This window comes from Hyperolius riggenbachi, chromosome 2 (genome assembly GCF_040937935.1).
Source record: "Hyperolius riggenbachi isolate aHypRig1 chromosome 2, aHypRig1.pri, whole genome shotgun sequence".
NCBI lineage: Eukaryota > Metazoa > Chordata > Amphibia > Anura > Hyperoliidae > Hyperolius > Hyperolius riggenbachi.
The window spans coordinates 540,416,081-540,437,346 of NC_090647.1; the positions used below are offsets into that span (position 1 = coordinate 540,416,081).

Here is a 21,266-nt window from a genome sequence, read left to right on the forward strand (position 1 = left end):
CTTCAGCAGTCTTAGCAAGCACATAAACACTCGCGTGTGCACAGTACAATGCCGCCTGTCTTCGAAAGCCCCGAGTGCTTCCGAAGACTGCCTAAGTCTTCCGCTGTGGGAGATTTAAACAGAGAAACCTGCAAGGGAACGAGGAGACCTGGAAGACTCTATAGGAGATGCTGGTGGTCATTAACACAGTGAAACGAAAAACACATACACGACACTTCCTGTGTACTGTTCACCACAAGAAACCATTGTGTACCATTTGCATACAACTTGTGAAAAAAGCAAAATGATTTATTGTTTCAAAACGCATATGAAACGTGCATTGTGAAATGCAAACCTATGCAATTTAGTGCAGGGCTCATAGACTTCCATAGTACACAATTTTGCATGCGTTTTCCATTATTCGCCAGAATGTCTGAAATTCAAATACGTGTGCCTTTGACCTAAGGCTTTAGGCCATTTTTACACTTGCGTTGGAGTGCGATGCCCCACCCCCATGAGGCTCCATATCCTTGCATTTCCTTTGCGGCCCCCATGGAGATAATGCCGCAATACTAGGTAAGAGTAAAAGGGACCTTAAATGCTAAATAGGTAATTTTTAAAAAATGGAAATTATGAGGGGAAAGTGGGTGGAGTCTTGCAGCGGCGGTATGAAGCGATTAGTCAATACCTGAAATCTTCAGACAGGCTTGGTCCTGTTTGGATCCAGTAGGGAAGATGTGGAAAACACAGGTGTAGCAGCCTTCATCCTCAGTGTATGCCTTATACACGGTGATGGCTGTCTGGTTGGAACCCCATGTGGTAATATTCAGGCGATTTGCATAGGATTTCTCCACCTGGGCTCCTGATGATGGGGAGAAGCTGGCCACGGCTATTGATTTGTCTCCCACAACCTTCTTCCAGCTTACTTGAAGGAAAGACTTCTGGTTCAGCAGAGTGCACTTTAATGTGGCGCTTTCACCGAATTTACTCTCTGCAGACACTGCTCTGATATCGTCTGCAAAAAGCAAGCAAAGTACATTCACTATACAACACTGCAAATGTTCATATTACCTTTATTACAATAACTAAAGTAAGAGGAGTATGAAGGCTGCAATCCTGTGTCTTCTTACAGGGAAATTCAATTTTCATTATAAAAACAGACTTGAACATAAATAGGTGCTGCTTAAAGTGGTGCCATGCTCTTGCAAAGAACAGACTGAAAAGTGTTCATTGCACATAGAAGTGCTGTAGAAATCAGCTGCACTGAGCTGTGTTTATTTGTTTTGTTTATTTAGATACAGTTGAGTATAACAAGTGTGTAATCAGTAGGCATGACTAACAGGAGGCACTGTTCAGTGCTGGCTGTACAGGAAAAAACAGAAACCTTAAAGGGAACCCAAACCAAACATTTTTTTTAATTCAAAATATTTAGTTGCAACACTGACACATACAAAGATACATAAAAACTCCTTCAAGCCTATGAGCATTTCAGTGCATGCTTTTTCACCCTTCTCTTTTCATAACTACGGTTATACAGGTGGCATCCATTACTTAGTAGCTTAGTAGGAGGTTTTAGAACATGGGTGTGTTTGTCATCAGCTACCTTCCCTCACAGGGGCGTGGTCTATGGGAAATCTCACACAAGCTGAGATCACCTCCCCTGTGACATCATCAGTAGCAGCCTGTGTTTTTTTTTTTTATGTCCTCCACCAGTCTGCCGGATTCTGTCCCGGCAATATGAAAGGAAGGGAGGAGTTCCTCCAATAAATGTAAAATATTTTATATTTGTCATCATGCAGCTGAAAAAAGGCTGCTATTTATTACTATAATTTAAAAAATAGATTTTATTTCTGAAATCTTGTATTTTTAATTTGGGTCCACTTTAAGGTCTCTTTCACACTAGAGTCCGTTTTCTGTGGTTTAACGCAAAATCGAAACGTTGCGTTAACCAAGGTAAAATTAAAGTCCATAGACTTTCAATTTACCTTTCACACCCGACGCTCCGTTTCGGTTCAACACACCCAGGAGCAGTGGTGCTCAGCAGAGCTCGAATATTCGAGTAGCTCGAATATTCGAGCTCTTTTCCAGCTATTCGAGCTCGGTATTCGAGCTCCGAATAGCTGTAGCTATTCGAATGGGCTATTCGAGTACACTCGAATAGCCCATTCACTATTCGAGCTATTCGAGCAAACGGCGCTATTCGAGCTCGGTACCGAGCTCGAATAGCGTCATAGCCCAGATTGATGTCCTTAGAGCCAATCAGAGGGCTCCCAGGCCCTCTGACGGCAGCCAATCACAGAGGGGGACCCTGGCCAGCCCCTACCCTATAAATAGCGGCCGCCATGTTCCGTTTCTCCGTGCTTGCCTGAGACTTGTACAGAGAGAGAGTTGCTCCTTTGTGCTTTGGCTTAGCAAGAGCTCTATTGTGGTCATTTACCTAGCGTTTTTGCTCACATACACCTCCTATACACACCTATATTGTTGTTAGTTAGACATTGTATTTTAGTTAGTAGCATTTGTGTTACATAGAGACAGGCCAGCTGCTGCAGGCTTACAGCTTTAGCCCTCAGGGCCTTGCCTGTGTGGGCAGCTGTCCTCCTGTCCTCTGTTTATTTCTCTCTATTCTATACCAGTATTTCTGCTGTCCTTTACTACTGATTGTATTAGTATTGTAGTTATATACTGTAACTGTACTAGGACACTCACTGTCACTGTTCATAGGCTACTAGCTGCTCCTGCGTGTGTGCACTCACTTTCTGTGTACACACTACACACACTCTATTTCCTTCTGATAACTGATTGATTATTGTAATTGATTATTGTAATTAGTTAGTTGTACTTACTGTTACTACTTACTGTACTAGGAGTCTAGGACACTCAGTCACTGTTCATAGGCTACTAGCTCCTGCGTGTGTGCACTCACTGTCTGTGTACACACTACACACACTCTATTTCCTTCTGATAACTGATTGATTATTGTAATTAGTTAGTTGTACTTACTGTTACTACTTACTGTACTAGGAGTCTAGGACACTCAGTCACTGTTCATAGTCTACTAGCTCCTGCGTGTGTGCACTCACTGTCTGTGTACACACACTACACACACTCTATTTCCTTCTGATAACTGATTGATTATTGTAATTAGTTAGTTGTTTGTACTTACTGTTACTACTTACTCTTACTGTACTAGGAGTCTAGGACACTCAGTCACTGTTCATAGGCTACTAGCTCCTGCGTGTGTGCACTCACTGTCTGTGTACACACACTACACACACTCTATTTCCTTCTGATAACTGATTCATTATTGTAATTAGTTAGTTGTACTTACTGACTGTTACTACTTACTTACTTACTGTACTAGGGACACTCACTCAGTCACTGTTCATAGGCTAGCTCCTGCGCGTGTTTGCGCGTGCGTGCACTCACTGTCTGTAGTGTACACACACTAAATTTACTTGTGATTACTACTGATTATTGTAACTGCTAGTTGTACTTCCTGACTGTTACTACTTACTTACTGTACTAGGGACACTCACTCAGTCACCTCACCCACCAACCCACTCCATTAAAGTACCCCACTTTTCACCCGCCCTTTTAAAAAACTTTTGTCTATACGCCCAAAACATCGAAGATGTCTGGAAGTGGCAGCCAGCGCGGTTTGGGCAAGGGGAAGGGCAGCAAGGGAATCAGGAGGAGAGGGAGCAGCATTGTGGCAGGCCGCGGCCGCGCCACCATGCACAGTTCCGCAGCAGCAGCAGCAGCGTCAGTGGCTAACATTCCTCCCATAGCCACTGGCCGTGGACGCCTTGGGCGCCGCCCAGCAGGAGCATCTGCAACTCACGCTGCAGAGACACAGCAGCAGCAGCGTGTAGCACCTGCTCCGATTTTCCTCCAGCCGGGTCGGAAACGTCCCATTGAGGAAAAGCATGCAGACACTGTGGTGCAACTCATGACGGAGGATGAGCAGCCCGCCATCAGCTCTGCATCCGAGGCCTCCACCCTCACCACCACCACCACCACCACCACCCCTGTTCGCAGCAGCCGCCCAGCAGGGTCTGGGGAGGAGGCCAGTTCACCGTCACAAGTTGGCGACCTGTCACTCAGCAGTATTTTTACCCCAGGCACCATCAGGGTATTGTCTGCTGTTGTTGGCGATTTTGAGGAGGAGATGCTGATGGGCACTTTGGGGGATGAGGGATTGGACAGCAAGACTGTGGCGACAGTCAAGCAGCCCATCCATGCATCAGGAGAGGAGTTTGGGGGGTCATCATCCCAGCAGGACATGTTTCAGGAGGGGGAGGATGATGATGACCCGGTGACAGACAGAGACTGGGTGCCACCACCTCCAGGGGATGTCGTCCTCAGCAGCTCTGAGGAGGAGGAGGAGGATGCTCTTGTAGGCCTTGCAAGGAGGCGCATCATTGCAAGCATTGGCAGCAGTAGGCAGGTCCCACAGCCTGCTGGTGTCTCAGGCTCAGCAGCAGCAGCAGCAGCATCTGCCAGTACCACCACCAGCCGCACCCAAGCCCCCCAAGCCCCCCCCCCCAACCACCACAGGGAGACAGGCAGCAGCGCTTCCATGCCGTAGGGGGATGTTTCTGTCACCAATCTGGCGATATTTCACCATGCCCACTGTGTACAGCAAGTACGCCACTTGCAACCACTGTCAGCGGAAGTTGAGCAGAGGTGCAGACCCCTTAAAGTTCAGCACCAGCTCGCTCATCAACCACCTTGCTGCGAAACATTTCCACCAGCATGAGGAGTTCCAGAGACTGAAGGCATCTGGTGCTGGCAGTGGCACCACACCCATCACTGCACAGCCTTCAGCAGCAGCAGCAACAGCAGCCACCCGCCCTCCTGCTCCTCCAGCAGCACCAGCAGGAGTGCGGAAACGCACTGCTCCTCCCCCCTCTGCAACTCCTGCCGCCGACACTGAGGCCTGTTCTGGCAGCCAGTCCTCAGTGGCCTCCTCCGCTGTGTCTGCTGATTCCCGTGCCAGCAAAAGGCCACGCCAGAGCCTTTTGAGCGAGTCCTTCCAGGGGGTGGTTAGGGCTCTGCCTCCCAGCAGCCGTCGCGTGCGGCAGCTGAACGGCTTGCTGGCACGGGCCATGTGCTCCCAACTCCTGCCGTACACGCTCGTGCAGGAGGGGAGCGACATTCGTGCGCTGCTTGCTTGCGCAGCCCCAGACTGGCAGCTCCCCAGCAGACACTTTCTCCCGCAAGGCCATTCCTGCACTGCACCGCTTTGTGATGGCCAATGTGGAGCGAGGGCTGGAGCACGCGGTTGGTGAAAGAGTCCACGTCACCATGGACTCCTGGAGCAGCCGCTTCGGGACAGGCCGCTACCTGTCCTTCACTGTCCACTGGGTCAGCTTGGTGGAAGGGGGTGAGGATGGGAGAGCAGCAGCGGGCACAGCAGCAGCAGCAACACAGTGGGTGGTGCCACCCCGCAGGGTCAGGGGAACTGCAGCAGGTTCCTCCGATCCTCTGCCATCCTCCGGCACACCTGGCCAAACCCCCCGCCTCAGCAGCAGCATGAAGGCCCGCCACTGTCAAGCACTGCTGCACTTGGTCAGCCTTGGGAAGACCAAGCTGATGGCAACCCATGTGTTGGCCAAACTCCAGGAGCAGGAGAGGATTTGGCTGACCCCCAGAGGCCTCAGAGTCGGAGAGGTGGTGGCCGACAATGGGGCCAATCTGGTTGCCGCAATAGACAGGGGAAACCTGACCCACATCCCCTGTCTTGCCCACGTGCTGAACCTGGTGGTGCAGAAGTTCTTGCGCACCTACTAGGGGATGGGCGAACTGCTGGAAACGGCAAGGAACGTTGTGCGTCACTTCCGGCGCTCGGCTGCAGCCTGTGCAAAAGGAGCTGGATCTGCCACGCCATCGGCTGATCCTTGACGTTCCGACTCGCTGGAACTCCACCCTGGCGATGTTGGAGCGTCTGGTTGAACAAAAGCACGCTGTCAACCAGTACCTTGCCCTGGCCACTGTTTCCGCCGCTCAGAGAAGGGACAAGACCAGCAACATCCCGTCCATCGTCCCCGATGATGACTGGAGGCACATGCAGCAGGTGTGCTTAGTGCTGGCTCCCTTTCTGCAGGCCACTAACATGGTGAGCAGGGACCATGCTATGGTCTGCGAGTGGGTGCCCCTGGTTTGTCTGCTGAACAGGGCCCTCGATGCTTTGCTGGAACAGGGAGCGGCAGCCTTGGACCAGCAGGAGCGGCAAGCAGCTGCACAGTCCACCTCTGAGGGGGAGGAGGAGGAGGACTTGGTGGAGGTCCCTGACCTTGCTGGTGATGAGGGGGAGCAGCACAGTGCAGCTGAGTTGGTGCGGGGGTGGAGAGAGGATGAGGCTGACGAGGCAGAGGAGGAGGATGAGGACAGCAGCACTGCCGTCGATGTGCCAGCAGACGTGGCCCGCCTCTTCCCAATGGCAGCGCACATGCTGACGTGCCTGCGCAGAGACCCCAGGGTGATCCAGATGAAGCAGAGGGAGGACATCTGGATCAGCATGATGTTGGACCCACGCCTCAAGGGGAAGTTGAGCCAGTTCCTGCCGCCTGCAGGAGGAGACCCAGCGCAACAAATAAGGAGCTTGCAGCAGGCCCTTGTTGAGCGCTTGGAGGAAGCCTTCCCCCAGCCTTCCACCCCCACTGTCCAGCAGCCAGCACAGAGGCAGCAGCAGGTGCCTGCATCCAGCAGCAAGCGCCCCACAGACCTGCTGTCTCTCAGCCATGAGCTCTACAGGACTGTAGAGGCTCCGGCAGCAGTGACTAGAGAGGAGGTGCATGCAGCAGCATCCTCCACCGGTCACAGCCAGCGCCTGACCCGCATGGTGGCTGACTACATGGGGTCCTACAGCGGGCTTGACAGCGATGCCCCTGTTGATCCCATAGAGTATTGGGTCAAGCGCCTGGAGATCTGGAGCGAGCTGGCGCAGTACGCCCTGGAAGTGCTGTCCTGCCCCCCTTCCAGCGTGCTGTCCGAGCGCTGCTTCAGTGCAGCTGGTGGTGTGGTCACCGAGAAACGCTCACGTCTGTCTCACAAGTCTGTGGACAGACTGACGTTTCTCAAGATGAACCAGGCGTGGGTGGAAGGCGAGTTCCTGGCCCCTGTTGTCGGCGAGAGGGGGACATGAACTGGCTAAGAACCATCGTTAATGTGCCTTACCACCCTTTACCACCTCCTGGCTCCTGCTCACTAAGCCAGCCTGGTTCACTTTGACTATTACGTCGCCTGCAGCCACACATTTTACACCTACAGTGGGCTGCTGTGTACTGCCCTTCTGCTGTCTGTCTGTGTTTCCCACTGCCAGGGTACACAGATTTACCTTCTGCTGCCACTCTGCCACCAGCTATTACGTCAAACAATAGCTATATATCTGTGTAATTTGTTTTACAAACAAAACCAAAAAACCATTAAAAAAAAAAAAAGGTTTAATTTTTCTGAGGTGCCCGGGTTGAAAACTGTGTTGTCCCAGTTGTGTATTGGACACGATGTGGGCTGCACGACCGCTGTCTGGGACCTCCTGTTGTGTTCATTTACGGCCTGGTATCACCGCTAGGTACCAGGGCTATTATGTCACGCTGCCTGCCTGCTGCCACACTCACACTACTCCTCCATTCCTCCTGCTGCTGCTGTCTGTGTTTCCCACTGCCAGGGTACACAGAATTACCTTCTGCTGCCAGTCTGCCACCAGCTATTACGTCAAACAATAGCTGCACACATAATTACTCCTCCATTCCTCCTGCTGCTGCTGCTGCTGTCTGTCTGTCTGTGTTTCCCACTGCCCGGGTACACAGATTTACCTTCTGCTGCCACTCTGCCACCAGCTATTACGTCAAAAAATAGCTATATCTGTGTAATTGGTTGTAAAAACAAAACAAAAAAAACCAAAAAAAAAAAAAGGTTTAATTTTTCTGAGGTGCCCGGGTTGAAAACTGTGTTGTCCCAGTTGTGTATTGGACACGATGTGGGCTGCACGACCGCTGTCTGGGACCTCCTGTTGTGTTCATTTACGGCCTGGTATCACCGCTAGGTACCAGGGCTATTATGTCACACTGCCTACCTGCTGCCACACTCACACTACTCCTCCATTCCTCCTGCTGATGCTGCTGTCTGTCTGTGTTTCCCACTGCCAGGGTACACAGAATTAGCTTCTGCTGCCACTCTGCCACCAGCTATTACGTCAAACAATAGCTGCTCACATTACTCCTCCATTCCTCCTGCTGCTGCTGCTGTCTGTCTGTGTTTCCCACTGCCAGGGTACACAGATTTACCTTCTGCTGCCACTCTGCCACCAGCTATTACGTCAAACAATAGCTGCACACATAATTACTCCTCCATTCCTCCTGCTGCTGCTGCTGTCTGTCTGTCTGTGTTTCCCACTGCCAGGGTACACAGATTTACCTTCTGCTGCCACTCTGCCACCAGCTATTACGGCAAAAAATAGCTATATCTGTGTAATTTGTTGTAAAAACAAAACAAAAAAAACCAAAAAAAAAAAAAGGTTTAATTTTTCTGAGGTGCCCGGGTTGAAAACTGTGTTGTCCCAGTTGTGTATTGGACACAATGTGGGCTGCACGACCGCTGTCTGGGACCTCCTGCCTGCTGTGTTTATTTACAGCCCTGGTATCACCGCTAGGTACCAGGGCTATTATGTCACGCTGCCTGCCTCATTGACTGCCTGCTGCCACACACTCATCCTCCTCCTCCTGCTGCTGAATTTACCTCCTGCTGTCTGTGTGTTTCCACTGCCAGGGAGCACATACAATGGCGCTTCCAACATGCGTGCACCACCAGCTATTTGTTACGCTCAAAAATAGCTGCATTTCTTTAAAAAAAAAAATTTGAAAAGAGAAATAAGTGAAGAAGAAGACGATGATGATGAAGAAGAAGAAGAAGAAGAAGAAGAAGAAGAAGAAGAAGAAGAAGATGAAGAAGAAGAAGAAGAAGAAGATGAAGAAGAAGAAGAAGAAGAAGAAGATGAAGAAGAAGAAGAAGAAGAAGAAGAAGATGAAGAAGAAGAAGAAGATGAAGAAGAAGAAGAAGATGAAGAAGAAGAAGAAGAAGAAGAAGAAGATGAAGAAGAAGAAGAAGAAGATGAAGAAGAAGATGAAGAAGAAGATGATGAAGAAGAAGAAGAAGAAGAAGATGAAGAAGATGAAGAAGATGAAGAAGATGAAGAAGATGAAGATGAAGAAGAAGAAGATGAAGAAGAAGATGAAGAAGATGAAGAAAAAGAAGATGAAGAAGATGAAGAAAAAGAAGATGAAGAAGAAGAAGATGATGATGAAGAAGATGAAGAAGAAGAAGAAGACAATATAAAAGAAGAAGAAGATATAGAAGAAGATATAGAAGAAGAAGATATAGAAGAAGAAGATATAGAAGAAGAAGAAGAAGAAGATATAGAAGATAAAGAAGAAGAAGAAGAAGTATATACAGTACTGAACAAATTTCTGGACACAACTTCTCTTTTCAACTTTTTTTTTTTAAAGGAACATCCCCACATAATCACTTGCTGTTGTTACTTGGAAAAAAAGAGGTTTCTTGCATCATTCACCCTCAAAACAAGTGTTGGAAGCTATTTAAGGCCATTTCGAATAGTCAGCTCGAATAATGAGCTCGAATACCGACTCGAATAGTGAGCTCGAATTCCGAGGTCGAATCGAATAGTAAAAATTATTCGACTCGAATATTCGACTGACCTCGAATAATTTACTATTCGAATTCGACCTAACTCGAATTTTGAAAAGGGGTATTTGAGCACCACTGCCCAGGAGCTTTTAATCGTTGGGAGCCGAGGTTTTCCCGTCGGGTCAATTAATAGCTACCGCTAATTGTGTCGCACCACAATATCCTGACAACACGCCGCAGGCATATAACGCACCCAGGAGAACGGCTCCTGCACGTGTTGTAGAAGTGAAAGAGCCCTAAGCCTTCCTTTGCCCCCTGAAAGTTCATCTAGTAAATTTTCAGGGCTTTTGGGGGGATTTCTGTGTATTGTAACACATTTTTTTCCTGATTGTTTTCATATTGTGCCTAATGTTTTAGATCAGAGAGGAAGTGCTGAGTTCAGATCCACTTTAAGGCTAATTTTACACATCTAGCAGTGCAATTTTGTTGCAGCAGGAAAAGCCTGGGCAGGACGATTGTATCGCACCATTGTCTCATGTATATTACCCTGCAGATGAGTGCGCCAACAGGGTAATATGCGTAGCGCCGCCTCCCGCTCAGTGACATACTTCCTGCTGGACATCATCTATTTTATTTAGAATTTATATAGCGCCAACATATCACACAGCGCTGTACAGAGTATATTGTCTTGTCACTAACTGTCCCTTAGAGGGTCTCACAATATAATCTCTACCATAGTCATATGTCTATGTATGTATTGTGTAGTGTATGTATCATAGTCTAGGGCCAATTTAGGGGGTAAGCCAATTAACTTATCTGTATGTTTTTTGGATGTGGGAGGAAATGGGAGTGCCTGGAGGAAACCCACACAGACACAGGGAGAACATACAAACTCCTTACAGATGTTGACCCGGCTGGGATTCGACCCGGGGACCCAGCGCTGCAAGGCAAGAGCAATGGCCACTACGCCACCGTGCTGCCCGTGATCTATACTATAGATCAGTGATGGCTAACCTTGGCACTCCAGCTGTGACAAAACTACAAATCCCATCATGCCTCTGCCTCCCCGAGTAGTGCTTAGAGCTGTCAGAGTATTGCAATGCCTTATGGGACTTGTAGTTCCACCACAGCTGGAGTGCCAAGGTTAGCCATCACTGCTATAGATCCTTGCCAGAGAGTGATTATAAAACAATAAAGGAAACCTTTAGGTTTAGGAATGCTCATTCAGAATCCACGGAATTGAAAATTCCAGAAATGGGGAAATGGAAATCGGAATTCTGCAGAAATCCGATTTACCGCAACTCGGTCATTTAGCCCAATCACAGAACTCAGTCGGAATCACTGGAGCAATTAGGCCCGGTTCACGTTAGCGTTGAGCAGAACGGAAGCTGAATGTATAGTGTACAAATGGTCCAGTGTGTGATATGAATCCAATGTAAGCCTATGGATCCGCTCACATCCATCCGCTTGTACGGATCCTTTGTCCGTTCCGCTCAACGGACAAAAAAATGCTGCAGGACCTATTTTTCCGGACCGTTGTGCCCAGCGGAACGGAAACGGAAGGTTTTGCAGCTGCATAGGCACAAATAGAAAACTGACAGCTACAGCACACTGGCTGTAAAAACGCACAGTTTTTACCTGATCCTGATGGTCGGATCCGTACGTCCGGCTCCGCAAAAAAACGCTAATGTGAACCGGGCCTTAGAGAAGGCTGGATTTATCTGCAAAAAGCGATCACCACGGTATTTTTAGACCAATCACAGGATTCGGTTTTTCCAGTTTCCTTTTTTGGGGTTTGTTTTGGCATTGTTGGAAATCGGAATTTCCGTGGAATCAGAAATGGGCATTTCCGACCATTCCTATTTAGGCTCCCCCATGTGGAGAAGGATTGTTCCAAAACCTGTCAGTAACAGGTAAGAACCATCAGATTAAAAACACGTACTGTAAGTGACAGCTACATAGAAATAAAGCCTTTTACAGTGCATTACACCATGGAACAAATGTATGTCTTATGCTGGGAATACACCATGACTTTTTTTTAGGCAGATAGATGGCTCGATAGATAATTTCCAACAGGTCTGTAGTGCTTTCAATCGTTTTTCTGATCGAATGGAAATTAATAAAAAAAAATAAAAAAAGAGGATTGGAAAAACAATTAAAAAAATCAAACAGCCAGTAAATCTGCCGACATTTATTTGTGTGAATTCCCGGCATTATATGTATTCATACACGTGTATTTTAATTTTTATAGTGTTTTGTCATAGTGCATTATAAAATTGACAGAAACAGATTAATGCTGAACAAGATTTTTCTTTCTTATGTAAATCCCTATCTGGGGAATATATTAGGCCAATAGGCTGTTATAAATATGCCAATTGTATGCAGATTTTATGTTTCTTTTTATTCTGACTGGCGCAGTTCCAAGCTGTATACAATATGCATTAAAGCTTACTTCTGGTCTAACTAATACACACCTGGCCGCCCACTTCAATCCAACGACCTCCTCCTAACCACCCCATGCATCTCGCACTCCCATGCACAACTACAGGACTTTACTAGAGCTGCCCCATCCTGTGGAGATCTCGCCCACTGCCCATTAGGCCCGGTTCACATTGGCGTTTTTCCAGAACAGAACTGGAACATATAGGGCTTGATTCACTAACCAGCGCTAAGCCGGTTAGTGTGCCTTATCACTTAGTGGGCACAAACTACAGCGCTAACCTTATCTGAGGTTAGTGTGCTTTATCTGAGGTTAGTGTGCCTTATCTGAGGTTAGTGTGCCTTATCTGAGGTTAGTGTGCCTTATCTGAGGTTAGTGTACCTTATCTGAGTTAGTGTGCCTTATCTGAGGTTAGTGTGCCTTATCTGAGGTTAGTGTGCCTTATCTCAGGTTAGTGTGCCTTATCTGAGTTAGTGTGCCTTATCTGAGGTTAGTGTGCCTTATCTGAGGTTAGTGTGCTTTATCTCAGGTTAGTGTGCCTTATCTCAGGTTAGCGTGCCTTATCTGAGGTTAGTGTGCCTTATCTCAGGTTAGTGTGCCTTATCTGAGGTTAGTGTGCCTTATCTGAGGTTAGTGTGTCTTATCTGAGTTAGTGTGCCTTATCTCAGTTAGTGTGCCTTATCTGAGGTTAGTGTGCCTTATCTGAGTTAGTGTGCCTTATCTGAGTTAGTGTGCCTTATCTGAGGTTAGTGTGCCTTATCTCAGGTTAGTGTGCCTTATCTCAGGTTAGTGTGCCTTATCTGAGGTTAGTGTGTGATGTAGCTTTGTGCATCTTTTAGTGTGCACAAAGCTATTTAGTTTGCACAAAGCTACTTAAGGGGCACTAAGTTCAGAGGGTGAGGGGAGGGTGCAGCAGCCGGGCGGGTGGGTGAGGGGGGGTTGATACATACCTTATTGTCAGTAGTAGCCGGCAGTAGAGGCCGGCTACTACCTTCTTCCGTGTCATGTGACTACATGACGTGTCATGTGACTAGTCACATGACACGCTGTGTAGTCACAGCGGAAGAAGAGGAAGCCTCTACCGCCGGCTGCTAAGGAAGATTAGGTATGTATTTGCTGAGTGAAAACGGATCATTAATCAGAACCGTTTTCACTATGTGGGCCGGGCCGCGGACTGAGCCATCCGGATCCGCTCACCGGATCCTTTTGGCTCAAAACGCCAATGTGAACCGGGCTTGCCGCCTCGTTCAACTACTTCAAATAAGCCCTCAAATCTCAGCTCTTCAAGAACGCTGCCCTAACCTCCACGCTGCCCTAACGCTCTCTGCCGAGGACCTCTCGACGCAGCCCCCCTTTTTTATGTCACCACCCTCTCTCCCTAGATTGTGAGTCTTCAGCAGGGCCATCTCCCCTTGTGTATCATACTTGACTGTATATGTGAACTAGGATTGTATATGTGAACTAGTATATTGGCACTACCACTCCAGTGTATGATCTGGCATCGTATTACTACCTGTATTGTGTATCTTATTGCTTATCACCTGTAGTGTTGTATCTATTGCTTATTAGCAGTATTGTGCTGTCAGTTACCCCGTTATCATTGTCTGTAATCCTATGTATTGTACAGCGCTGTGTAATATGTAGGCGTTATATAAATCCAATAAATAATAATACTGCTAAGCCACCTAGTGTAAGAATCTTCACCAGAGCCCTGTATCAGCAGGGGAATGGCACCGAGCTCCTGCTTCTTACAGAAATTAAACAGCTGTGTTTAATATGTACATAAAAAACAAAAGCAGCAAGCTGCAATAATGTGCAATGTCTCAAGACCTTATTGTTTTCTCGGGAAAAGTGAATCTCCCTTTAAACTGTACCCGAGGCAATATATGTGACATGATGAGATTAGCATGTGTATGTACAGTACAACACAATCATAACCAGGCTGTTTTACTTGTTTTATTTGGCTACATGAAAGAGTTAATTTCTAGGCATGGAAGTGACAACTTCTGTCTTGTCGGTACCTTGTTGGGAATAAAGTCATCATAACTGATAAGCAAATTACAGCCATAAAAGTTTTCCTGGCTGAATACAACTTCTGCGAGGAGGGGGGGGGGGGGGGGGAGAGATAAAATGCATGAACTATTGACCTTTTTCTAACTCTGGGACACTTAATAGGCTGCCACTGAGCAGAGGCAACAAAACATTCAACCTACTTTGTCAATGTATAAATATAGAAGAAACCCATGGGTTACTTTAGAAAATGTCATTTTTAGGAGTAGGAGGATAAATATAATTGTTTATCTCACCAGATTATTTTCACCTCGGGTTCACTTTAAAATCTACCATGCCTAGTTTAGACAAATGTCACAAGTCTTACCACCAGCTGCCACTGTCATCCAAACAGAGCTCAGAACACAGGTGAGGACAACATACCGTTCCTGCAAAGAAAAAAAAGAAAAAGATAGAGATATGACCCTTTCTCTCTTCATAGCAGCAGAGGCGTACCTAGAGGGGAGCAGGCATGGGCTTGTGCCACGGGCGCCACAGCACAATGGGCTCCATTGCCTGCCCCTGTGCTGCAGCGGCCTGCCTGCCTCCATGCTTCCCTGTCATTCAGACCTCAGATCAGATTAATGCTGTTGTCTGGGGAACACGGCTACTTAACTTATGCATGTAGGGCGCACTTTGCTTAGTGTTAGAACAAAGGACAGAGAGTGAATAACGAGATATTTCCAAAAAAGTAACCTCAGCAATATCCTGAGCCAAAACACACAAGCAACCATAACACATGTACATGAGAAATTATGCTGTTTTTAGAGGGGAAGGGGGCTCTGACTGAGGGGGGGGGGGCGCAATTTTATTGTTTGCCATAGGTGCTATATTACCCAGATACGCCCCTGCATAGCAGTTATGTGGTTTACTACTACTACTACTAGTAAGAATAAGAATAAAAATAAAAATTAATAAGAATAATAAAAACATCATAATCAGAAAGCATAGAGATCCAACACACTACACATTACCTTTTTTTCCTATGTTGCAGTTAGGTGTTGAAAATCTCACAAATGTATCGGATTTTGGACTAATCCATCTACTCACGGGGCATTCTTGGCAAATAACATGGGGTGTGTACTCCATTGCTTTTCAGCATGCACTTTTCTTAAAGGCACCATACAAAACATACATTTTCACACAAATTATAACGTGTGTGTGTGTTTGCTTGATATTCGGTCTCTTAAAATAAACTAAAATAACACAATTTGCAAACTGAATTTCCTTGCAAGTGTGCAAACGTACTAATTTATAGAGCGACCAAATCATTATTTCCCACACTGCACATGTTAAGCACCACTTGCTGGTTTTCTATGTTGCATATACGTTTTAAGAAGAAAGGAACACAGGCTAGTTCATTGTAGTGGGACTGTACATACCGAGCCCGGATTTACATCACAGGAGCCTATAGGCACTGATGTCCTGGCACCTTAGACTTTGCCCTCTATGAACCTACAGACCCCTTCCGAACTGCACCGCAAGTGTGTTGGCTGGCCCAGCTGTCACTTCTCCCTCACTTCCCTTGCCTGTCATAGGAAGCAACAGGTGCCGTTTAGTATTAGGCAGCCAGAAGTACCCTCAGTATTAAAGTGGATCCAAACCAAACATTTTTTTAATGCAAAATATTTAGTAGCACCACTCTGACACATACAAAGATAAATAAACACTCCTTTAAGCCTATGATCATTTCAGTGTATGCCTTTCACCCTTCTCTTTTCATAACTAGGGTTATACAGGTGGCAGCCATTACTTCTGAGCTTAGTAGTAGGTTTTAGATCATGGGTGTGTTTGTCATCAGCTACCCTCCCTCACAGGGGCGTCGTCTATGTGAAATCTCACACAAGCTGAGATCGCCTCCCCCGTGACATCATCAGTAGCAGCCTGTGTTTTGTTTTTTATCTCCTCCACCAGTCTGCCGGATTCTGTCCCGACAATATGAAAGGAAGGGAGAGGTTCCTCCAATAAATGTAAAATATTTTATATTTGTGATCATGCAGCTGAAAAAAGGCTGCTATTTATCATTATAATTTAGAAAATATATTTTATTTCTGAAATCTTGTATTTTTAATTTGGGTCCACTTTAAGTAGCTAGAGGGGCTCCCAAGTAATAAGTAGCTAGAAGAACCTCACTATTAAGTAGCTAGAGATTCCCCTGACTGTAGGAAGATCTCATCAGTGGAATGCCGAGAGCTGGGTGAGTAACTTCTCATTTACACTCTGCCCGGGACTCTGCATAGGGAAGGTGGGAGGGAGTCACTAGGGGGGAGGGGAGAGAGCCGCCTTTCCATCATCAGGCGCATGTAAGCACGTGCCTACAGTGCCTTATCATAAATCTGGCCCTGGTACATACATATTTTCTCACCATATTACATCACTTCAGTTACCGTTTTAATCTGACAGGAGGATGCGGATCAGCAAATAAAATAAATCATCTTAGAAACCATGTTTTTTTTTCACTTCCTCAAAACTATGAAAGTTTGTTCTTCTCAGGAGTATAATATGCAGAGTAAGAAGTTACAGTTCAGTTTTTATGGTAGTTCTGCTATGCATTGCTGTAGAGAATGTGTCACGTGGTGAATAAAACCCTCTCTCTCGGCACTTACATTCTGGTACGATGCCCCCGGAGGCAACAGAGCCAACTACTGATACTAAGGCTCCTATTCAAAACCCTTGACATTTTTTTCTGTCTCTGACCCCTTTAGCTTCATATACTTTTTTTTTTTAATAGACGTATTTTATTGAGTTTTGTTAACATACAAACATAACATACATTCCCCATCCCACCCTATCCCGACTCCCCCCCCCCCACCCCCTTCCCAGGTGTGCATCGCAAGGATGAACCCATGGGCCGGTTGGACATTCCAGCGATAAAAGTGTGCAGGTAAAGGCTGTCAGCATTAAATACACTTTAGAGGGACACAATTCTAAATTAATAGCAGCATAATAGAAAACAGAGGGAAAGTTCAGGCTAGGACTGTTCTTTAAAACCTTAGGCATCACTGAGAACATCATGAGAGGTAATATAATCCGACCAGGGTAGCCAAATCAAATCAAATTTCTGGGGGCAATTTCTGTTTAGATATGTTAATTTATACCATGTCATTGCCCTATTGATTTTCTTAATCCATAAAGTCTTAGAGGGAGGATCGTCAGAAAACCATTTATGGAAAACTTCCTTCCTAGCATACATACACAGAATATTGAATAGAGTGATGCAGAGACGGATCTAGGGGGGAGCAAGCGGGTATCTTGCCCCAGGCGCAGTTTGTTGAATTCTTAAAAAGGTGGCAAAATGAATGGAAGTTTAGGCGCCAAAACCTGCAGTTTAGGCGCCAAAACCTGACCTTGCCCCAGGCGAGACTTGGTCTTGATCCGTCCCTGGAGTGATGTAGTGTGTGGATAGGGTAGCATCAGTATACAAGCCTAAGAGTAGGCTCCTGGGGTCCACCACAATCCTCTCTCTCAGAACCTCGGTCAGCAGGGCGGCCACCTGTGTCCAGTAATCATGAATCACGTCACAAGACCAGGTCATATGAAAGAAGGATCCAGGTTCCCTTTTACATTTGGGGCAGAGTTCCGATCTATCTGCATAAATGGCTCGTAACTGAAGTGGGGTGCGATAAGTTCTGTAAATTAGTTTAAGATGCAAAAATTTATCTACGGCAGAGATCGAGACCCCATCCATGCAGCTAAGGAAATCCCCCCATTCTTGATCTGACAGGGGACCCACGTCAGCCTCCCACCTAATTCTGGCTTTGTCAAGTCTAGGGGTGGATAGCGGGTTCAGTCTAGCATAGACCTCAGAAAGGGGTCTGTCCAGGTGTTCCCGCAGGAGGATACTCTCTATTGGGTCAGATTCCCACGTCCAGGAGCCTGGGAACTGGGTCTGCCATGCATATCGGACCTGAAGGTACCGAAAGAGCATTCTGTTCGGCAGGTGATATTTAGCTTTCAATTGTGGGAAAGTTAGCAGCGTTCCAGCTGGAGCCAAATGGACCACCTGTTTGATACCCTTAGAGGCCCATAGTTGCGCGTCTGGAATGGAGATAAAGTTTGCCAGCTTAGGGTTGCCCCAGAGTGGTGTGAAGGGGGAGAGGGTGCACGGCTTCCGCAGGCCAGATCTGCTGTTCTCCCATGCCCTGACAGTGGTTTTCATTGGGGCTGTAATAGTGGAGAATTTGTTGATTCCCCTAAAGGGAAGGTTGGTAAGAGATTCTTGAGAACCGACAATTGCCGCTTCCAATAATGCTGCAGTGTGACGTTCGTCCTGACTGAACCACCATCTTGTGGTCACGAGAACCGAGGCTAAGAAATACCTTTGTAGATTGGGAAGAGCAAGCCCACCACTATCAATGGGGAGTTGCAGTGTGGCAAGCGACAGCCGCGGTGCTCCCTCACCCCAGATAGCTGGAGAGTATCGAGTCCACCTTCCGAAAAACGGACTGTGGGATCCACACTGGTGATTGGCGGAAAACATAATTGAACCTGGGAAGAAATAACATCTTGAAGAGATTCACCCGCCCCACAACTGAGAGCGGAAGAGACTTCCATGAGGTAGCTCTACGAGAAAAGTGGTCAATAACAGGTTGAAGGTTCATAGAAGTATATTGGCTAATATCTTTATCAATCAGAATTCCCAAGTACTTGAAGCTTGAGACCCATTTCAGTTGGGTATGTGGAAGTAAGGGTGAACCTGCACTATCAATTGGGTAGAGTAGGGATTTATCCCAGTTTATGCGGATACCTGAGTAGCCACCAAACTGGTCTAGAATGCGGAGTGCTGCTGTAAGTGAGGGTCCCGCGTCACCTAGGAATAACAGCATATCGTCTGCGTAGAGCGCCACCTTCTTGACCAATCTCCCCACCGAGAGCCCAACAACCTCGGGTGCTGTGCGAAGCAAAGCAGCCGCCGGCTCGATTGCTAATGCGAAAAGGAGAGGGGAGAGTAGGCAGCCCTGCCGGGTGCCTCTCTCCAGTGGAAATGGATCGGAAATTTTGTCATTGGTTCTGATCCTGGCCAGAGGGGATAAATACATGAGCTTAACCCAGGAGATGAACTTGTCACCCAGCCCAAACAGACGTAGCACCTCCCAGAGGTACGGCTATTCAACCGAATCGAACGCTTTTTCAGCGTCAAGCGTAGCAATGGCTCTTGTGCCAGCATTGTCATGAGAAACCAGCAGATTGGCGTATAGACGCCTCAGATTGATGTCCGTACCTCTGTTCGGCATGAACCCAGTCTGATCAGGATGGATAAGAACCTCAACCACCCGGGCCAGTCTTCTAGCTAATATTTTGGCGAGAATTTTAATATCTACATTCAGTAGGGAGATCGGTCGATAGGAGGCGCAGTACCTGGGGTCTCTGTCTTTCTTGGGGATCAACACAATAAGAGCAGTTCTCATGGAGTCTGGGATGAGGCGACGGGTCTGCATGTAGTTAAAGAGATCAGCCAGCTGAGAGCTAAGATCCTCTCTATATAATTTATAGTATTCTACTGGGATGCCATCCAGACCCGGCGTCTTTCCCGACTGCATACTGGCAATGGCCAATTCAACTTCATCCGCAGTTATGTCAGTATCTAGGAGCTCGGCCTGTTCCGCTTCCAGTCGTGGCAAGGAGATCCCCCCAAGATACTCCTGAAGAGCATCCGACGTATAAGCTACCTTAGAAGAGTACAGGTCCTGATAGTAGTCTCTGAAGACACGGTTAATGTCAGGTGGTGAGGTGTGAAGAGTGCCTGTCGCATCAAGGATAAAGGGTACACTGGCTTTATTAGTGTGGTCCTTGGCAAGCCAGGCCAGTAGGAAACCACATTTCTCTCCCTGCTCAAATATGCGGTGTGTTTGTCTTAGGAGGAACTTTTTTGTAAGGTCGACCTCTAGGAGGTTGACTTTGATTTGGGCAGCTTTCCATTTCCGGAACGCATCAGAGGAATGAGTGGAGCAGAATTCCACTTCTTTGATTCTAGCAAGGTCTTCTGCTTGAACTAAGGACAGTTTGCGTGTATCCCTCACTTTTTTAATGGTGGATCTGAAGGCACCCCTTATGTAGGCTTTAGAAGCGTCCCACACCACATCAGCAGAACAGGACCCCATATTGGTACTCCAGTATTCCAGTAGGTCAGTGTGTATTTCCCCCTGAACATCTGCATCCTTTAGCCAATACGCAGAGAGCCTCCAAACAGTCAGAGACTTAACTCCTCCCGTGGACAGCGTTAGTTTAAGGGGTGCGTGGTCTGATATGGCCCATGGGAGGCGGTCAATCGCTAACACCGACGAGAGGGTCTCTCGAGAGACAAAAAAATGGTCTAGTCTGGACATGGAATGGTATGTTGAGGATTGGCAGGTAAAACCCTGCGTGTCCGGGTACTTCCATCTCCAGACATCGGTGAGGTCAAAGGCCTCGTGCGTAATTCAGGCGAATGTCTCAGGGATGGAGGAGCTCTATCAGAGGGCGCCATTGTTAAATTCAAATCTCCGGCGATTACTAAATGGGCAGATGGGAATTGGGTTGTGAGTAATACCAAGTCATATAGGAACTTAACTTCCGCAGGAGGGGGGAGATACACACTGACCACAACATATTCAATAGAATTAAATTTTGCATGTAAAACCACATATCTGCCATGGGGGTCAAGTTTCAGTGATATGAATTCATATAGCAATTGTTTATGGACCAACACGCAGACACCTCTAGAGTAAGAGGAAAAGGTGGCGTGGTAGTGTGCTGCTACCCAGGGCTTTTTTACAGCGAGTGTACGGCCTCCCTGCAGATGAGTCTCCTGTAGGAGACAAATATGCACTTTTTGTTGCTTCAAATAATTGAGAACAAGAGAGCGCTTGATCTTATTATTGAGTCCTCTGACGTTCCACGTGATAATGGAGATAGATTTAGTATCCATGGCCATCTTTATGATATAGAGATTGGGATTGGGGAACCGACCCCCATAGCAGTTCATTCATAATCAATGCGATGCACACCAAAGCAATTTTCCCTCCCTCAAAAGTCCCCCACCCTATCCCTCCCTGTATTCCCCCCCAACAATGAGAATACTTAATCCCATAACCCCAACATTCCAGTAACATGACAGAAATAGAGCTCACATCAGCAGAAGCTGTGTTATATGCACAATAAAATAGCAACTGGC

At 47.0% G+C, this 21,266-nt stretch overlaps 1 protein-coding gene across 2 annotated transcripts in view; it reads right to left on the reverse strand.

Annotated features, from left to right (window-relative positions):
- The window catches only part of LOC137545088 (CD226 antigen-like), a 45,629-nt gene that overhangs the window by 18,190 nt on the left and 6,173 nt on the right, over positions 1 to 21,266 (reverse strand). For both annotated transcript variants that reach the window (XR_011025990.1, XM_068266197.1), the window contains exons 2-3: positions 14,442 to 14,502; positions 668 to 994 (exon numbers count right to left, since the gene is read on the reverse strand). Coding sequence is in view for 1 of the 2 variants with exons in the window: in XM_068266197.1 (XP_068122298.1) it covers positions 668 to 994; positions 14,442 to 14,502 (388 nt within the window). In the remaining variant the exon portion in view is untranslated. The remainder of the gene's footprint in view (positions 1 to 667; positions 995 to 14,441; positions 14,503 to 21,266) is intronic.